Source organism: Microplitis demolitor, chromosome 7, assembly GCF_026212275.2.
Source record: "Microplitis demolitor isolate Queensland-Clemson2020A chromosome 7, iyMicDemo2.1a, whole genome shotgun sequence".
Classification (NCBI taxonomy): domain Eukaryota; kingdom Metazoa; phylum Arthropoda; class Insecta; order Hymenoptera; family Braconidae; genus Microplitis; species Microplitis demolitor.
The window spans coordinates 8,207,005-8,223,679 of record NC_068551.1 but is presented as its reverse complement, the minus strand read 5'-3'; the positions used below and the strand labels follow the sequence as shown (position 1 = coordinate 8,223,679).

The 16,675-nt window shown below is 32.8% G+C and overlaps 2 protein-coding genes across 3 annotated transcripts in view; one reads left to right on the top strand and one right to left on the bottom strand.

The window, feature by feature from the left end:
• Window positions 1–143: 143 nt before the first annotated feature.
• LOC103580505 (M-phase phosphoprotein 6) lies at window positions 144–1,680 on the bottom strand. Its single transcript, XM_008562266.3, has 3 exons — window positions 1,020–1,680; window positions 678–778; window positions 144–608 (listed from the first exon to the last, which is right to left on the bottom strand). Exons 1-3 carry the CDS (start codon window positions 1,059–1,061, stop codon window positions 284–286), a joined length of 468 nt encoding a protein of 155 aa, XP_008560488.3. The 5' UTR covers window positions 1,062–1,680; the 3' UTR covers window positions 144–283.
• Window positions 1,681–3,626: 1,946 nt separating this feature from the next.
• The window catches only part of LOC103580506 (E3 ubiquitin-protein ligase RBBP6), a 30,851-nt gene continuing 17,802 nt past the window's right edge, over window positions 3,627–16,675 (top strand). The window contains exons 1-10 of one of the 2 annotated variants that reach the window (XM_008562268.3): window positions 3,627–4,158; window positions 4,244–4,478; window positions 4,915–5,154; window positions 5,250–5,416; window positions 5,490–5,834; window positions 5,936–6,194; window positions 6,273–6,510; window positions 6,587–6,914; window positions 6,997–7,063; window positions 7,151–7,435. In XM_008562268.3, coding sequence (XP_008560490.1) covers window positions 3,993–4,158; window positions 4,244–4,478; window positions 4,915–5,154; window positions 5,250–5,416; window positions 5,490–5,834; window positions 5,936–6,194; window positions 6,273–6,510; window positions 6,587–6,914; window positions 6,997–7,063; window positions 7,151–7,435 — 2,330 coding nt within the window. In that variant the 5' untranslated portion in view covers window positions 3,627–3,992. Of the gene's footprint in view, window positions 4,159–4,243; window positions 4,479–4,914; window positions 5,155–5,249; window positions 5,417–5,489; window positions 5,835–5,935; window positions 6,195–6,272; window positions 6,511–6,586; window positions 6,915–6,993; window positions 7,064–7,150; window positions 7,436–16,675 lie in introns of both variants that reach the window. The other variant, XM_008562267.2, reaches the window with a different exon arrangement.

The window sequence follows — 16,675 nt, the reverse complement described above, 5'->3', positions numbered from 1 at the left end:
GATTTTTTTTTTTTATTATTCATATCGCGTATATTGACTCATACATTCACTGAATTTATTTCACTTACATTATTTTATTATTATATGACTAGATAAATAACATAAACCAACAATATATTTATTTTGTTTACGTTAAAAAAAAAAATACATATATATGATTTAGTTTATTGAGATAAATTTGATTTAATAATCGTAATATATACATTATTTACAAAATAAATTGATGAAAAAGTAAATAACTTTTTTTGTCTATCGTAAAAAGTCGAATCAATAAGTTAATATTTTAATCTTTCGGTTTCATGAAACCTTTTTTTGCATTTATTGGTTTGACTTGATCTTCATCGTCATCGTCAGATTGAAATCTTATATGACGATTTCTTTTAGTTTGAAATTTTTTTCCCATTGTCTTGACATGTGCGGACTTGAAGCGTTTAGCCATTTGTTCATCAGATACTTCTGTTTCACGCAATTTTTCTTGTTTCAAAACTTTTAAATTGTTTTCTTGCTCCATTAATTTTTCAATTTCAGGATTCATACCGCGGAAACTTAATCGTCCATCGATTAACTGTTCACAAAATACATAACTCGGTTCCATCATATATTTCCCACTGTAATTTATAATACGAATTTATTATAATTGATAATCGATAAAGATAGTTAATAATAATTTTACTTACGATTCTTTTTTCATTTTTGTCGTTAATTGACTCTCGAAATATTCTTCACCTTCCAATTGAAATTGTTCTTTATCAACTTTTTCTTTTGTTCTTTTCATAAACTGTAAAAAATTTATTTAAAAATTAATTATCTTTCTTTATTTAATTAAATAAAATTGCGTCCTGTCATCTTAGACATTTTTAAACTGTCCGAGTAACGTAATCTGTAACATTATGTTTTAAAAAATTTGTTTATATACACAATCGACTGAAGGAAAATTATCTTAATAGTCAAAAATATCCAAGCTAATTGTATAAATAAAGAATAGTTTTTTTTTTTATTAAACTTTAACTTATATTTACCTTCATTTGTAAAATACTTTTTGATAATTGTACTTTCTCCATTTTTATTTTTTTCCTAAATAATCTTTATTATTGAACACAAGGTTTAAAAAATTTAAGTGATTTTAAAAATGATTTGAAATTTAATTATCTGATAATTAGATAAACAATTTTAAACCACAGAAAATCTTTTAGTATGAATTAAATAACTAATAGAATCACAGATAAAAACTTTGAAATTATTATCCGTATAAATTTTACAATAACTTTTTTTGTTTAATAAATATTTTTTTACCAATTCATTCAGAAAAATATTGAAAAGATATAAATATTCTCACTTAATTCAGGATTTCGAATTTAAAAAATAACTTGATAACCTCTACATTGGAATATCAATGAAGCACATGTCATATGCATATACTAATAGCTGATAGACTCCAAATTTACTGCATACGAACAGGGGCCGAAAAGAACCGAATCGGGTTCCTCCGTTGTTTCGGCTGTTTAATGTAATGCTGAGTACACACAAATCATTTTTGGTTTGAAAAAATTAAAGTTATATTTAATTTGATAGTATAAAGTTCAACCAGTTATGAAATAAATATGATATCTAGAGATTTCCTTTGATGAATATAATGTTTAATCCACATAAATTAAGCAATTTTATTGTATAATTATTTAATTTAAATGATAGTAGTCTAGTTCTTTCAAGAGTTCGAAATTTGCCCATTTGAGAACGTGGTGGCGCTCTACCGGGTTGTGAAAGCGCGCGCGTTTTAAACTAATGCATGATTTGAAGACGGAATTTCAGACGTTGATTTCAAATGAGCAATAAGTAAATTAAAATGAACTTTTTTTTATATTTAAATAAAGTGATAAATTTAGAGAAGAAAACTTGTGTATATTCACAAATTTCACTTTGAGATACAAATATAGAAAAAAACTTACTATCCTGATAACCAGTTTGACTCTTATTGACGTCAAACGGTACGTAACATGATATGATATATTGTTTGACGTTAACTAAACTAATGTTTGGACAGTTTGGACATTCGGAGCGGCTACAAGCTACAACTTAAGTTTGCAGCTGCTTGCTGGGTTTTACCAATCTAAATACTTAGAAAACACTCAACGGTATTCCGTCCGTTTTAAATTTTTCTTAATCTCCTTTATGTATTGTCGTTATTTTAGTTTATTACTTTAATCTGTCTATCAATTATAAATATTTTAGTAGACATTATTTCCTATTTAATATTATAGTTATTGCTGTTGGCGTTTGGGATTTTATTTCAGAGATCATAACATTATTTTCTTCTTTTATCTAACAATACTATTGTAAATCTTGAATTGTAAATTTATTTTACTGCGTGACATTAGATTTTCGAGTGCGCTTGTGCGAGAAAGGAAAAACCCTCGTGGCTAAATAATATAGGGGAAACCGATGGATATACTTGGCAATAACCAGAGTTTTATCAAAAACTATTGCAATGTGATTTTAGTTTTTATAACAACATTTTCTTTATTTTTTTTTACAGCGCATATGAGAGGTATTTTAATTCCTTTAAATACCTAAATAAAAATTTTCAAAAAATAAAAACGTAGATTGCTGAATTATAATACATCGAGTGTTTCGTTTTTCATTTTGCGATTAGAATTTTTATTCCAGAAGAAAACTCGAACAGTACCCATATAAAAAAAGTTAGTTCAAAAATATCCCAAAAATATTAGTAGTAATGAACTTGGAAATTAGGCACAGTTTTGAATTTTGAGTTTATCATTTTTGGAACGTTGGGTCAGTTTTTGGACGGTACTTATAAGAAGTTTATAATTGGTTTTAAAGTCTTTTCTTTTTTTTTATGTTCTTTAAACCATCAAAATTTTCAAAAATCAAATTATTTTTGCCTCAAAAATTAAGAAAAACGTTCCTAAAACGGACTCCGAAAATCATAAACTCAAAACTAAAAATTGTCTCAAATTTAAAAGTTGACGTTTATGAATCTTTTTTGAATATCTTCAGAATGTTTTTTTTTTTTTTTTTTTTTTTTTTTTTACACGGGTAATAATTAAAAATCCGGCTTATAGAAAAACGAAAAAAATGAGTAATTTTGCTCTTAACTTTATACCTTTTTCTCTATGATTATAATTTTACAATACAAAAATGTCAAGATCATTAATGCATAATATTTGAATAATAATCTGATATCTACCTGATTAAAAAAGATATCGTGCAATAATTAATTTTCAAAATAGTAATAAAATTATAATTTAATTGTAGTCATGCCCTAAAATATAACGATACTCAAATCATTACTCATAGAGTCAAAGTCATAACTAATTAGGAAATAAAAAAGAATGATAGTTAAATAATTATGGAATTATTGTATAAAAAAATATTACTATTAATAAAAAATAATATATTTAAGTTTATAATTGAGTGTGTATTTATTTTATTTTAGTTCTTACATATTTCAATAAAACATAGGGGTCCATTTTTATGAATTTCTGGATGGCGTCATGAAGCAGGTAATATTTCTTGACCAATAAAATAAAAGATATTTGATCACATGAGCAGTTATTGCATGAAAAATTACCCAGGATGCCTTGTAGAGCGACACCTGGATTTTAATTAGTACTAGGACTACTAGCTACTAGGATGATGGCGTACTTATATTGTATATGCATTAATTCGTAACCTTAACCTTAAACAAAAAGATTGATCGATATTTATTGCTCTGAGAAATAATGTTTAACAATCGCATTTAATAACTATCTTTATTAATTTAACTATTGTTATTATCAAATGAAGTAATAATGTTTATTACTTATTTGATATAAACTGTGTTATATTTACGCGGAAAATTGATAAGATTTAAGAAAAATAAAAGACCTGTATGTTTAGCGTGCATTATGTGTGAGTGTGTTCATATGTGTAACGTGAAATCAGAATAAATTGTATTTTTTACAATTATATTAATTTTAAAATTAAAATTTAAAATGTCTGTACATTATAAATTTAAATCTGCCTTGGAGTCAGATATTGTATCTTTCGATGGGTTACATATCTCAGTAGCAGATCTTAAAAAAGCCATTTTCCATCAAAAACGTATTGGAAAAAATGCTGATTTCGATCTTCTAATCACTAATGCTGAGACAAAAGAAGGTTAATTTATATAGTTTTTATCAATTATATTGTTTGTAACTGTACGATTATAATTTAATAATTTGTTTTATTTATTTTTGTCTAGATTATACAGATGATAATACACTAATTCCGAAAAATACAAGTCTTATTGTTGCACGAGTACCTGTAACGGTTCAACAAAAAAGATCATGGAACCGGTCTGAACCACAATCATTCGTAAATTTGAAGGATGAATCTAATTTAGGTCATGCTGTTGATCTAACAAGGCTAGATGGATCTGAAGAAGATAAAATTCGAGCCATGATGACTCAATCAACCCAGGATTATGATCCATCAAAGTAATTTTTTTATTTCGTATTTTATACATGTATTTAAAGTACTTTAATTTTATGATTTATTAGTTTCTACGGAAGTACTATTATTATTTTACCGAAAAACAATTTTTTTTTTTTTTAATATATCGTAATATTAATATTTATAGTATTTATTTATAGAATAATTTGTCATGTTATCATGTTTTACTATTTTTAGTATCATATCTCAAAAAGATTATCAATCAGAAGCTGCATATTAGCCATACAGTTATCTGGATAGTTACCTTATAGACAATTTTGAAATCTATATTTGTAAAATTATAGGGTAGAGGTCTAGCTACCTAAAAGTTATTTTATAGATGTCCTGCGTTGTAGTTTATATTTGTTTGCAAAAATTTCAATAATAATAATAAAAAAAAAGAGTAATATTGATAATAAAATAAAATAAATTTTTAATCAGTTACATGAAAATCCGCGGCGCAAACCAATCAGGTGACTTACCTCCAAAATATCGCTGTAATAAGTGTCATCAACCCGGCCATTGGATAAAAAATTGTCCTCTTGGTGCTAGTCAAGAGCCAATTGAGATTAAGAAAAGTACTGGAATTCCTCGAAGTTTTATGGTACCGGTTGACGGGCCATCAGTTCCAGGTGCCATGATGACACCAACAGGTCAATATGCTGTTCCTGCTATTGATCAGTAAGATTTTCTTTCATTTATTTACGAATTTTTATGTTTCATTTATTTGAAATATAAAAGATATTAAAGTTTTGTTTCAATTTTTAATATTTTAGCCAAGCATATAAAGAAGGTAAAAAAGAGCGACCTCCTTTTTCAAATGATCCAGAGCCTCTTGTTAAAAAACCAGAAATCCCTGAAGATCTGCTCTGTAATCTATGTAAGGATTTACTAACTGATGCTGTTATGATTCCATGTTGTGGAAATTCATTTTGTGATGAATGTAAGTTTATTTTAATTTTTAATATTTATAACAATGGTTAATACTTATTATAATGGTTTATTGTTATATTTAGGTATTAGAACTTTATTACTTGAATCCGAAGAGCATCAATGTCCCGACTGTCCTGAAAAAGATATATCACCAGAGAATCTTATTCCTAGTCGATTCTTACGTAATGCAGTAATGAATTTCAAGAATGAAACTGGTTATGCTAAGCAACAAACTTATCAATCCGCTGGAAAAAATTCAGCTGCCAAAAGTGCAGCTCCTGTAACACCATCAATAGAAAAAGAAAAAATTGAAAATCCAGTTTTACCTACTCCAGTGGAATCTAAAGAATCATCTAAGGAATTACCTACTGCGGAACCAGAAAATTCTCCAGCACCACAAGATACAAATAAAGTACTTCTTGATCCAGGTAAATTTTTGTAATTTTTTTCTTGTTAATACAAAGTTATTTAATAAACAAAAATGAATAAAAATTAAATTAAAAATTAATAAATCAAATGTAATTTAAAGGTATAAATGAAAAGTTAGCAAAGTTAGATGTCCAAAGTGAAATCATCGTTCATCCGTCAACAATTGAAGAAGAATCAGATGTTGTACCACCACCACCTCCAGGAACAGAGCCTTTATTACCAATACCCTCAGTTAATAGCTCACCTGAAAAAAATAGTCAAGTAGTTGCTGATGAGAAAAAAGATTACGATTATGAATACGAAGAAGATCAACGTTCAAGAGAACGTCATCAAAGTTTTAGCAAAGATAATCGCGAGCGGTATATATTTTTCTATAAATATTAATACAATGTTATACTTACAAGTAATTTTTTATTTTAATAATTTTTGGTACTTAGAAGTGGAGATAATCGTCGTACAGACAATGTGAGACCAGTCACTAAACGAAGATCTTTATCACCAAGGCAGTCTCGTCGTAATGATTATCCAATTCATAATGCACCTACACATCAGCCAATAAATTCTGTAAAAGGATATCAAAATATACCATCAAGTAATTCAACCCAATATAATACAAATACACAACATTACGATTCTGAAATTCGAAGAACTGATGAAGATCCAAATAGTGCTCCAGTAAGTGTAACTTTTTAAGTAAATTACATTGATAACATTTAAATAGGATATATATTTATTATTTTAATTGATTCAGGTTATGGATTCTCACCAGTATCCACCATCAACAGCTCATCAAGCTCCACTTCTTCCTTACCCACCTGGGGAAGACCGAATACCATCTCTACAACCACCTCCCCCACAAGGCTATAATCAACCACCTCCGGTTATGCAGCCACATAATCCACCGCCTCCTATGTCTGATCCCTACATGGGCCATAGAATGCCCATGTATCCGCATCAGCAAGGACCACACTATGGTCCACCAAGATATACTCGACCGCAGTATCAGCAGCAAGGATATCGGCCCGCTCAACCTCGTAATTATAACGGCCCACCAAGACCTATGAGAGGAATGCATCATCGTAAGTTTTTTTTTTATCAATTTTCTTAAATTTAAAATATATCATATAAAATTTACTTTTTCTAACATAATTATGATAGTAGGTTATCGAGGTATTCAACCTCCTCCGCCAGGTTTAGGCAGAAATATGTATAATGGAAATCCACCAGGGTAATTATTTGTTTTCATTTACTAACAAAGATGTCATATTTATTATTAATAATATTGATTATATTAATTTTTTTTTTAATTTTTCAGAGTAATTGATGATCCGCTTGAAGCATTTGAACGTATGTTACGAGAAAAAGATGAAAGAGATAGAAGATTGGGTAAAGGAAGACGTCGATCTAGAAGTCGATCTAGACGAAGTTACACGCGATCACGATCTCGTTCTTTAAGTCGTCGATCTCCATTACCCTCTCGCATTAGTAGATCAAGAAGTCCACCTCCGAAAAGAAGGTCTTCTAGATCACCGCCCCCATTAAGACAACGTAGTAGAACACCTAAAAGAAGATCTCGTAGTGCAAGTGTCTCAATCAGTAGGTGAGTAAAAAGTCATTTTTAGGTAGATTTTTTTTAAATCTAGATATTGTATTTGTCCTCATGGTCGATTTTTCAAGGAATTTTATCATAACTCATCAAAATTGATTGGGTAGAGTTAAAAAATGCCATTTGTTGAAAAATTTATATATGTATATATATATATGGATTAGAATCGACTTTTGAGGACACGATTGCGACTACAATTCTTATTAGATCTTAATGAAATTTTCTACACTTATTCTATGTGTGATTATCACGGCTAAGTTTGAAAATAGGCTCTTCGAGCTCGAAAATACTGTTGCATGCTCTGTTGTTTTAGGAAAAAACCGTTTTTTAGCATTTCTTTCTCCCACGATATCTTACGAACAAATTAACCGATTGAGATAGTTGAGGCGGCAATCGACGCGTTTTATAGAGTTCTAGAGCTGATCAAATTTTGGGATTGATCGGGTGAGTCGCTTCAAAAATAATCGAAGAAAACCGTTTTACACCATTTCTTTCTCGATCGATTTCTCTCGAACGAATAAACCGATTGAGATGATTGAGGCGGAATTCGACTCGTTTTATTGAATTCTCGTGCTGATTAGATTTTGGAATTGATCGATCGAGCTATTTCTGAAAAATTTGAAAAAAACTGAAAAAAAAATTTTTTTTTATTTTTCTTCCATATCTTAGAGTCTATTTGATCAATCTATTTGAAATTTTCAGAAAAGTTGACGGCCAACAAACTCTTTTGATTGCCACATCAAACATGTTAATCGGTCAGTTCATTCAAAAGATATTAAAAGTTTACATCCATTCACACACACACACACATACACACACACACGCGCGCGCGCGCACGCCCGGACATTCTTCTGAAAGTAGTCAGAATAGCTTCCTAGGACCTCAAAACGTCGATGTCTGATGAAAACTCGATTTTCGAAAATCGGGATGAAACCAATAACTTCCCGAATTTTTGAAAATTAATAATTTTCTTAGCGGGAAGTTAAAAAGACAACTAGCTATGATGAAAAATAATGAGTACAAGCGCTAGTCAATGTGACTTTAATTATTCATATATATTTAATTTATTAATTTAAATAATAATTTTAGTTTATTCAAACTTAGTAAGTACTTTATAACCTAATCATGGTTTATGTAATTTGAGGCTCAGAAACTTCAAATAATTATTTCACATGCATGACTTTATTTGAAAAATCCTAAACTAGTCAATAAAATTATTATTTTTCTCATAAAGTTAAATCTTACATCAATTATTATAGTACAACTTCAACGGGCACTCTTAAAAGGTCAGAAACTGGGCCTCTTACCTTATGAAAATTTAAATAGTCAATAATTACAAATTTAGTACCGCAAGGGCTATTTTGCAAAATTTCTACGCATAAAAGGTACTTAAAAGGATATGTATTCAAAATTTCAGAAAAATTGTAAGAAAAGTGATTTCGGTGGGAACGTCCTTAAATTTTATGTTTTGACTACTTCTTCCAATAATTTGATAGTCTTAAAAGTTTGGATAAAATCAAAAAATTTAGAAAAAATAGTTTTCATTCCAGATAACTTATGTATTTCCCATTATAATTTAATTCCGTTAGTTATCTTTTATTGTAATAAAAATAATAGGTAAATTTTACAACTATTTTATGTTCTTAAAGTCTGTATATATTAGGGTGGGCCAAAAAAAAAATAATTTTTATTTCTTTAGTTACCGTGAAAATATCGTCAAAGATGATGAGAAAAAAATTCTGGTAAAGTTTGCAAAAAAAATTTTTAGTTTGGAATTTTTTACCTTGGCAATAGCTCATTGTACGAATAAGCCCAATATACATTTTTGTAGGAAATTTAATGTTCTACAAAAAAAACTCTCTTATCATTTTTCGAAAAATCCATCTGTACAAAAGTTATTGGAGCTCGAAGTCAAGTTAGAGTAAATTTCGAGATCTTTCGATTCTTCCGGCGAAACTATCAGACTTATAAAAAAATGGCATCTTTTTTGTAGACGATTTTATTTCCTACACATTGTCATTGATAAATTTTTTTCAAATTCTGCATTTTTTTCTAGTTATTTCCATTTTAATGCCAAGTTCTTAAAATCGATCAGAACACTATTTTTTTAGAAGCTTGGCATTAAAATGTAAATAACGAAGAAAAAAGAGGGAATTCAAAAAAATTTATCAGAGATAAATAAATAGAATATAGCCGTCAGTAATGGCCTTTTTTCACATTATTATGCCAATAAGTGAAATTTTTACTGCTGAAATTTACAAAATTGATTGATTTCTTAACTTGACTTAACTGAAAATAAAAAAATCAGTCTGTCGGTTGACCCTGCGGGCCAGCCCCAAAATTTCCCGCCTATTTCGAGCTCCTGGAGCTCGAAAAAATTGTTGTAGATAAATTTTCGAGCTCGAAGAGCTCGAAAATACTCTTGTATGTCTTTGTTTTCGAAAAAAAACGTTTTTTACCATTTTTCCTCAAATGATATCTCTCGAACAAATAAACCGATTGAGACGTTCAAGATGGCAATCGACGCGTTTTATTGAGTTCTACAACTGATCAGATTTTGAAATTGATTTATTGAGTCGTTTTTGAGAAATTTTCAAAATACTAAAAATTTTTTTTTTTTTTTTATTCTTTCGACAACGGTTTCTCTTGAAAAAATTGACCGTTTTTGATGTTTGAGGTGGCATTCGACGCGGCTTATGAAGCTTCAAAGTCCAGTTGATTTTGGAATCAATCCATTGAGAACATAAAAAGTTATCCAAAAAAAACATTTTTGAAAAAAGTTTATTTTTGGAATATCTCTAAACAATCCGTACCGATCAAGTTTAATTTTTTTCAGCTTCAAGATATTCGAAAGCTGCGTCGAATGTCTAAATAGCACCTAAATAGCACCTAAAAAACACCTAATTTTTACTTAATTCAAATTCAATTTTATTGAGTTGGGTCAGCTAATTTTACGGACATCGTCGAATGACATCTCGATGATCAAAATCGGTTCATCCGTTCAAAAGTTATAGATATTTACATACGTACGTACATACGTACATACATACACTCGGACATCATCGTGAAATTAGTCAGGATAGCTTCCTAGAACCTCAAAACGTCAAGATCTCTTAGAAATTCGATTTTTAAAAATCGGGCTGAAACCAATAACTTCCCGAATTTTTGAAAATTTGCAATTTGCCAAAACAAAAAACACAGTTCTGTATATTTCAGGATCTTTTAAAATAAGTACAAGGTGTTATACAAAAAAACTTGAGTTAAAAATTTAATGTCAATCGCCAGTTTTGACGAATTTCAAGAATTCAAAATTTGACAAATTTGTCATTTTTCGAAATTTGTTTTTGGAATTTTTTTTCTTTTCATAGCCTTAAGTATCCCTTTCAAATCAAGCTTTGGATCATTATTGTAACTATCATAGTTTTCGAGATACTTAAAGAATAAAGTTGAAAACTTTAGTAGTTACAAACCTACTCCAATAATTTACCTATGATATCGCTAGCGTATTATTTTTAATTATTCCTGACAGTTTGGATTGCTCCGCGAGCCAGGTCTTGTATAGAAGTGAGTAGTATATCTCTTACCGTAATTCATCTTATTTCTACTTGTCAGAAATTTTTGTGAGGCTTCCATGAGATTAAACGTCTTTTCCAATTGATTTGTTTGTCTGATAGATAATCTGGCTAGGTATTTGGCTCTGCTTTCTAGATCTGGTTCGGCTGAGATGTGCAAGAGTACATTTAATGGAGTAGTAATTAAATTTCCGGTGGCTTTTCCTCATGCTGCAAATTGTGATCTTTTAATTTTGAGAAGGTTAGATTGTGAGGAGTTCCGGTATAGGATGTCATGGTGGCCACATTTCTGGAAAACCTGGAAATGACAGGGAATTATAAATACACTGGAGAAGTCAGGGAAATGTCAGGAAATTTCGTCAGAAAGCTGGAAAAATTTTCACTTTTCTTTTTCTTAACTGAAAGAATTCGACAAATCTTGTTTTCCGTCAAAACTGTTCAAAAAGTGACGCGATGCGAATGCGATTGTAATACCATCTTGAAAAAAAATGAGTAGAAATTAATTCTAATAGCGAAAAAACGAAGCAGTTAGAATTAAAAAGGCTGTTAGAAAAAAAAAGTCTTAGTAGAAACCAATCGTCAGGATCTTCAACCTATTAACATCCATATTGACAAGTTAAACAACCAAAAACATTAAATGTATGCATAAGTATAGAACTAATAAGTTTCACTATATTCATTATTGGTGTACTTCATTAATATTTTATTAATATTCTATAAAATGTCCTTATTTCTGAAATTTATTCTAGTGAAAATGAAAAAATTATTTCTATTTTATTATAGAATAAGTTATATAAAAACACGGATTTAAAATAAAAAATAAAAAATTATTTATTTAATAAATAACAAAAAAAAAAACCATGAACATGGACAAATAATGAAATAAAGTTTCATTTAATGACAATGAATGATTATTGATTAAACTGATTTATACCATTTTATTTTAAATTAAATAAATATTTCCAATGATTTTATATTACTACATACAGTCAGGGAATTTTTAAATAATTTGACTGGAATACCTGGAAAAGTCAGGGAATTTCCATCTCAAAAATCTGTGGCCACCATGAGGATGGGACCTCAATCCGTAGTTGCTCTGACAAGGGCTTTGTATATTTGCAGGACTGTAGAGAGATGGGTTCCCCACTTCCATCCTGTTATGGCTTTAGGATGTCTCCATACTTCCTAGCCTTATCCTTGATGATGTTGATGTGGTTGGTCCAGTTTAATCTGTTATTGATTATGACATCCAAGAATTTTCTTTCTATGGACTCATTGATTATTTTATCATCGAGTACTAAACTAGCTGGTTTTCTATTCTTTTTATTTGTGAAAATCATCAGTATCGTCTTTTCCATGGAAACTTCTAAGCCCCTATCTTTTAGCCAAGAATTGTTTTCCTAGTGATTCCTGCAGAATTTTTATGATAAGTTTTAGGTCTTGTAGTAGGAGGTAGATTACGAAGTCGTATACAAACGACAGGATGCTTACCCATTTGTGGATATGTCTTCTGATTGATCTCATGTAAATGTTGAAGAGAAGTGTTTTCCCTATTAACCTCAAAATGCAATATTATCTCCACTAAGAGTATTTCAATCGCGCGGATAAATACCGCAGGTGTATTCATTTCTCGCAGCTCATCAATTAGAATTAGTATATATACATTATCAGAGGCTTCAGAGATGTCGAGGAACAAGGCCCCCATGTGTCTCCCTTCAATCATGGCCAGGTTGGCTTCTAAGATCAGTTGTGTGATGTTGTCTATACATGATCTGCCTTGTTTGAAACTGTTGAACTCATTAGGTAAGAGCTTGTAGTGCTCTATCCACCACGTTAACCTGTTATTTAGAATTCTCTCGTAGATCTTCATCAGGCAGTTGGAGACCAGCCTGTATCCTTTGGATGATTTCGGAATAAGGCAGACTTTATACTCTTTCCAGCTATCTGGGATGATGACTTGTCTTAGAAAGTGATTGAAGAACTTCGTGATCAATTCTAGTGCAGAGATGGGTAATTTACCTATGAGCTCAAATGTGATGTCGAAAGTGCTTAGGGATTTCTTCTTTCTTTTTTTGTTAGTATCACAGCAGCTCCTGTCTCATCGAAGGTAATGGAGTTCGATAGTGTGCCCTGATTAGCTTGATGCCTTTCTGGGAATAATTCTTGTTGATTGTCCTCCCTCTGACGACGACTTGATAGCCTCTGGTTAATTAGCTTGTTGATTGCTATATTGATCTTTGGATCATTTGGCGAGAATGTGTCCGTACTCGGTCTAACACTCAGTCTTCTTTTGAAGCTCTTGATACAACTCCACATTTTATTGATTTCCATTTCTCAACCTTTTCTTTACACTCCTCGTCCACCACTTAGCTGGTGAAGGGGCTTTCCTATGAGTTGTTTGCTGTTGTTCATTGTTATCGTTATTATCGTTGTTACTATTATTAATATTATTATTATTATTATTATCTTATATTATTATTATATTATTTAATGCCGTAAGATGGACGGCAGAGTCGAATTTGAAATTTGAAATGAGTGATTTCCGACTTGAAAAATCGAGAAATAAACATGGGAATGGATAGAAAATCCATGATTTTATTCTCATTCATGTTCACCCATTTTCACCCCATCTTTATTCGTCTTCATTTATCCTCATATGAATTTCTTATTCATTGTTTAAAATATTAATTTTTGTTGTTGTTGTTGTTGTTGTTGTTGTTGTTGTTGTTGTAACGTGGTGCTTTCTCATTGGGAGTCATTTCTTCTTTTTTTAATTCTTGCACTGCTTTCTTAACGATGTTTATAAATTGTTTGTATCCTGCTGTGTCGACAGACTCGATTTTATCTATTCTTTATGACATGTATTTGAAAAATTTTTGATCATTTATTCCTCTTGTGTTGACTTTTCGTGGCTGTTTCTCCTTGTAAAAATTTGGAGCTTCCACGGTAATGATTATCGGTAAGTGGTCACTGCCCATGCTATCCTTGTACGTATTTTATGTTATCTTGGTATTTAGCTGGCTGTCGATGATGGTAATGTCTGGAGCACTAATAAAACGGCTAAAAGACTTTTGGGTTCATGAAACAAAAAAATAGCGCGCGCCACCACTTACGCGCATCCGTTTACTATGGGACTTGTTAAATTTAGTAACTACCATTGCAAATAAGAAATGAATACACGCGACAATATGAAAAACTGTAATAGAAAACATCTATATCGACTGAAATACAGTTATTTTATTATTCTGTGTATTTCATTTTACTATGGTAGCATAATGAAATAAAATTTAGCGCCACATTGAACTTTGACGGATACAAAATTTTACTATGGAACTTTAGTAAAAATCACTTTGTACACTGATAATTTTTATTTTTTTTAACAGTAAAATTTTTGTAAGTTGTTTCTGAAATTGTGACCTATGTAAATTTACTATGGCCTATAGTAAATATTCATAGTTTTTTTTTTTTTTTTTTTTTTTTTTTTTTTTTTTTTTTTCTCTAGAAAGACGAGTGAAGGAAAAATGCTGTTACACACCGTAGAAGACAATACCCATTCGGGAAGCATAAACTGCCCTCCGTATGAGTATTGTCCTCCGTGTGCCGGACTCCTCCCCCAAAGATGTATTATCTACCATGACAATAAGTAATGACTGTATCTTTGGGGGCCCTACCGGCTAAAAACCTCACTCTCTTTCTCTCCTACACCTAGTACTGAGGAACCGCGTAAGCATTACTTCACAGTACTAGGCGCCCCCGCTGCTCTCGCAGCTACCCCTCCGTCACTTCTTCTCTCTTCTTCTCCTTCAGGACCTCTCTCACGAACACCGTCATCGTCCTATAATTGTCTGCCGTCGCCAACATCCAAGGTATCACCAGGTCAGCGACATTTGGCACTTCTTTCTCGTTCTGAAAACGCAGCCGTATTTCAGACCAACGCTAACAGAAAAAGAAAATGTGCTCGGCAGAATCGACAACGTTCGGACAGTATTGGCAATAAGGATCAGTTCGGATCCCCATGCAACACAAGTACTTATTAAACTGTCCATGACCGGACAGAAACTGGGTGAGATAGTAATCTACCTCCCCCCCTTTTCTTGTTATCCAATCACGGACTCGTTTAATGAGCCTGAATGTCCAAAGTCCCGTTTCCGCAAATTCCCATCGCTCTTGCCAGAGTTTCAGGGTCTCCTCGCGTTCTCGAGCCTTTACACTCTCCAACGGTTCTTCCCCAGCCCTACGGGCATCCCAGATCCGCTTCCTCTCGAAACCTAAAAGGTCGATCGGAATCACACCCGCGATGACCATAACGGCTGCTTCCGAAACCGTACAGTAAGCGCAAGCTACCCTCAGCGCGCCTCTTCGTTGCACGGATGCCAGTTGTCGACGATAACTTTCTACTTTGAGTGACTCACACCAGATTTTTGCTCCGTAGAGCATTATCGAGTGTGAGACGCTCATGAGAACTCGTCTACGGCTGCTTCTCGGTCCTCCGACGTTAGGCATCAACCGAGAAAGGCTTGCTACCAACGTCGTCGCTTTTTTAGCCGCACCGACAATGTGATCGCGAAACGTAAGTTTCGTATCGATAGTCACCCCAAGGTATTTTAAAGAACTTCCACTCTCGACGTGTTGATCCACGACGAGAGCCCGGAAAGGACTCGGAAACCACCTCTGGGCTGTGAGCACTATAAACTCCGTTTTCGCCTTAGCTAATGCCATGCCATGGTCATTTAGCCAGGTGTCCACTTTGGTCGCGACCAGGCTTGCTAATCTTTGTGCTCTCTCGTAAGAGTGCGCAAGCATTAGCGCCGCCACATCGTCAGCAAACCTCTCCAGTATCACCTCGCTCGGTAGATCTAGACGTAGAAGAGCGTCGTAGAGGATGATCCAGAGTTCTGGTCCTAAGACCGAACCCTGAGCCACTCCCCCAGTCAGCTTCTTCAACATTTCGCCAAAAGTAGTCTCATAGATCAAGAAACGATTACGTAAGTAATCATCTATGATCCGAATGAGATACTCGGACAGACCTAATTTCCGAAGCGCCCTCATTATATCTGGCCATCGTGCCGAATTAGAAGCATTCTTGACATTGAATGTCATCATAATGCATACTGGACGGGACCGATGACCGGGGCCGACCACAGATCGCCCGTCCCCTACCGCAACACAGAGGTGGCAGCGAGGTGGATTGGGACACGTCTTGGCCTGATGGTCCGCCTGGCCACAACGCCAGCAAAGACTCGACCGATCCTCCTTCGCCTTACACGATCTGGTCGAATGACCAAGATCGTGACAGCGGAAGCATCGATCAAGCCGTTCTCAGCGGCGAATACGGCAGACCAACCAGCCCACTTTGACCTTTCCCAAGGTCTCTAAAGCAGTGGCGACCTCGCATCTTGCCTCAATGAAGGCACGGACAGCTCCCCATTTACTGGGTTTAGTTAAATTAACTTTGAGCTCGTCCGCACCTACATTGGTGCTCCGACGCAAAGCCTTCACCACCTCCTCAACCGTCGTTGCCGCGTCCAGCCCGCCAATAACCACGGTAGTGGTCGGGACAAGATGGCGCACAGCAACGACTCCACCAGCCGCCTCGGTAATCTTCTTATCGAGAGCAGAGCGATCTTTAACAGATCCCTCGAACTCAATAAGAAGACCGCCT

Excerpts from the sequence above, each read along its gene's own strand:
- LOC103580505 (XM_008562266.3), bottom strand. The coding sequence starts at position 1,061 with ATGGAGAAAGTACAATTATCAAAAAGTATTTTACAAATGAAG. Across the intron at positions 779-1,019 it reads AAAGTATTTTACAAATGAAG|TTTATGAAAAGAACAAAAGA; the intron begins GTAAATATAAGT and ends AATTTTTTACAG. Across the intron at positions 609-677 it reads ACAAAAATGAAAAAAGAATC|TGGGAAATATATGATGGAAC; the intron begins GTAAGTAAAATT and ends TATAAATTACAG.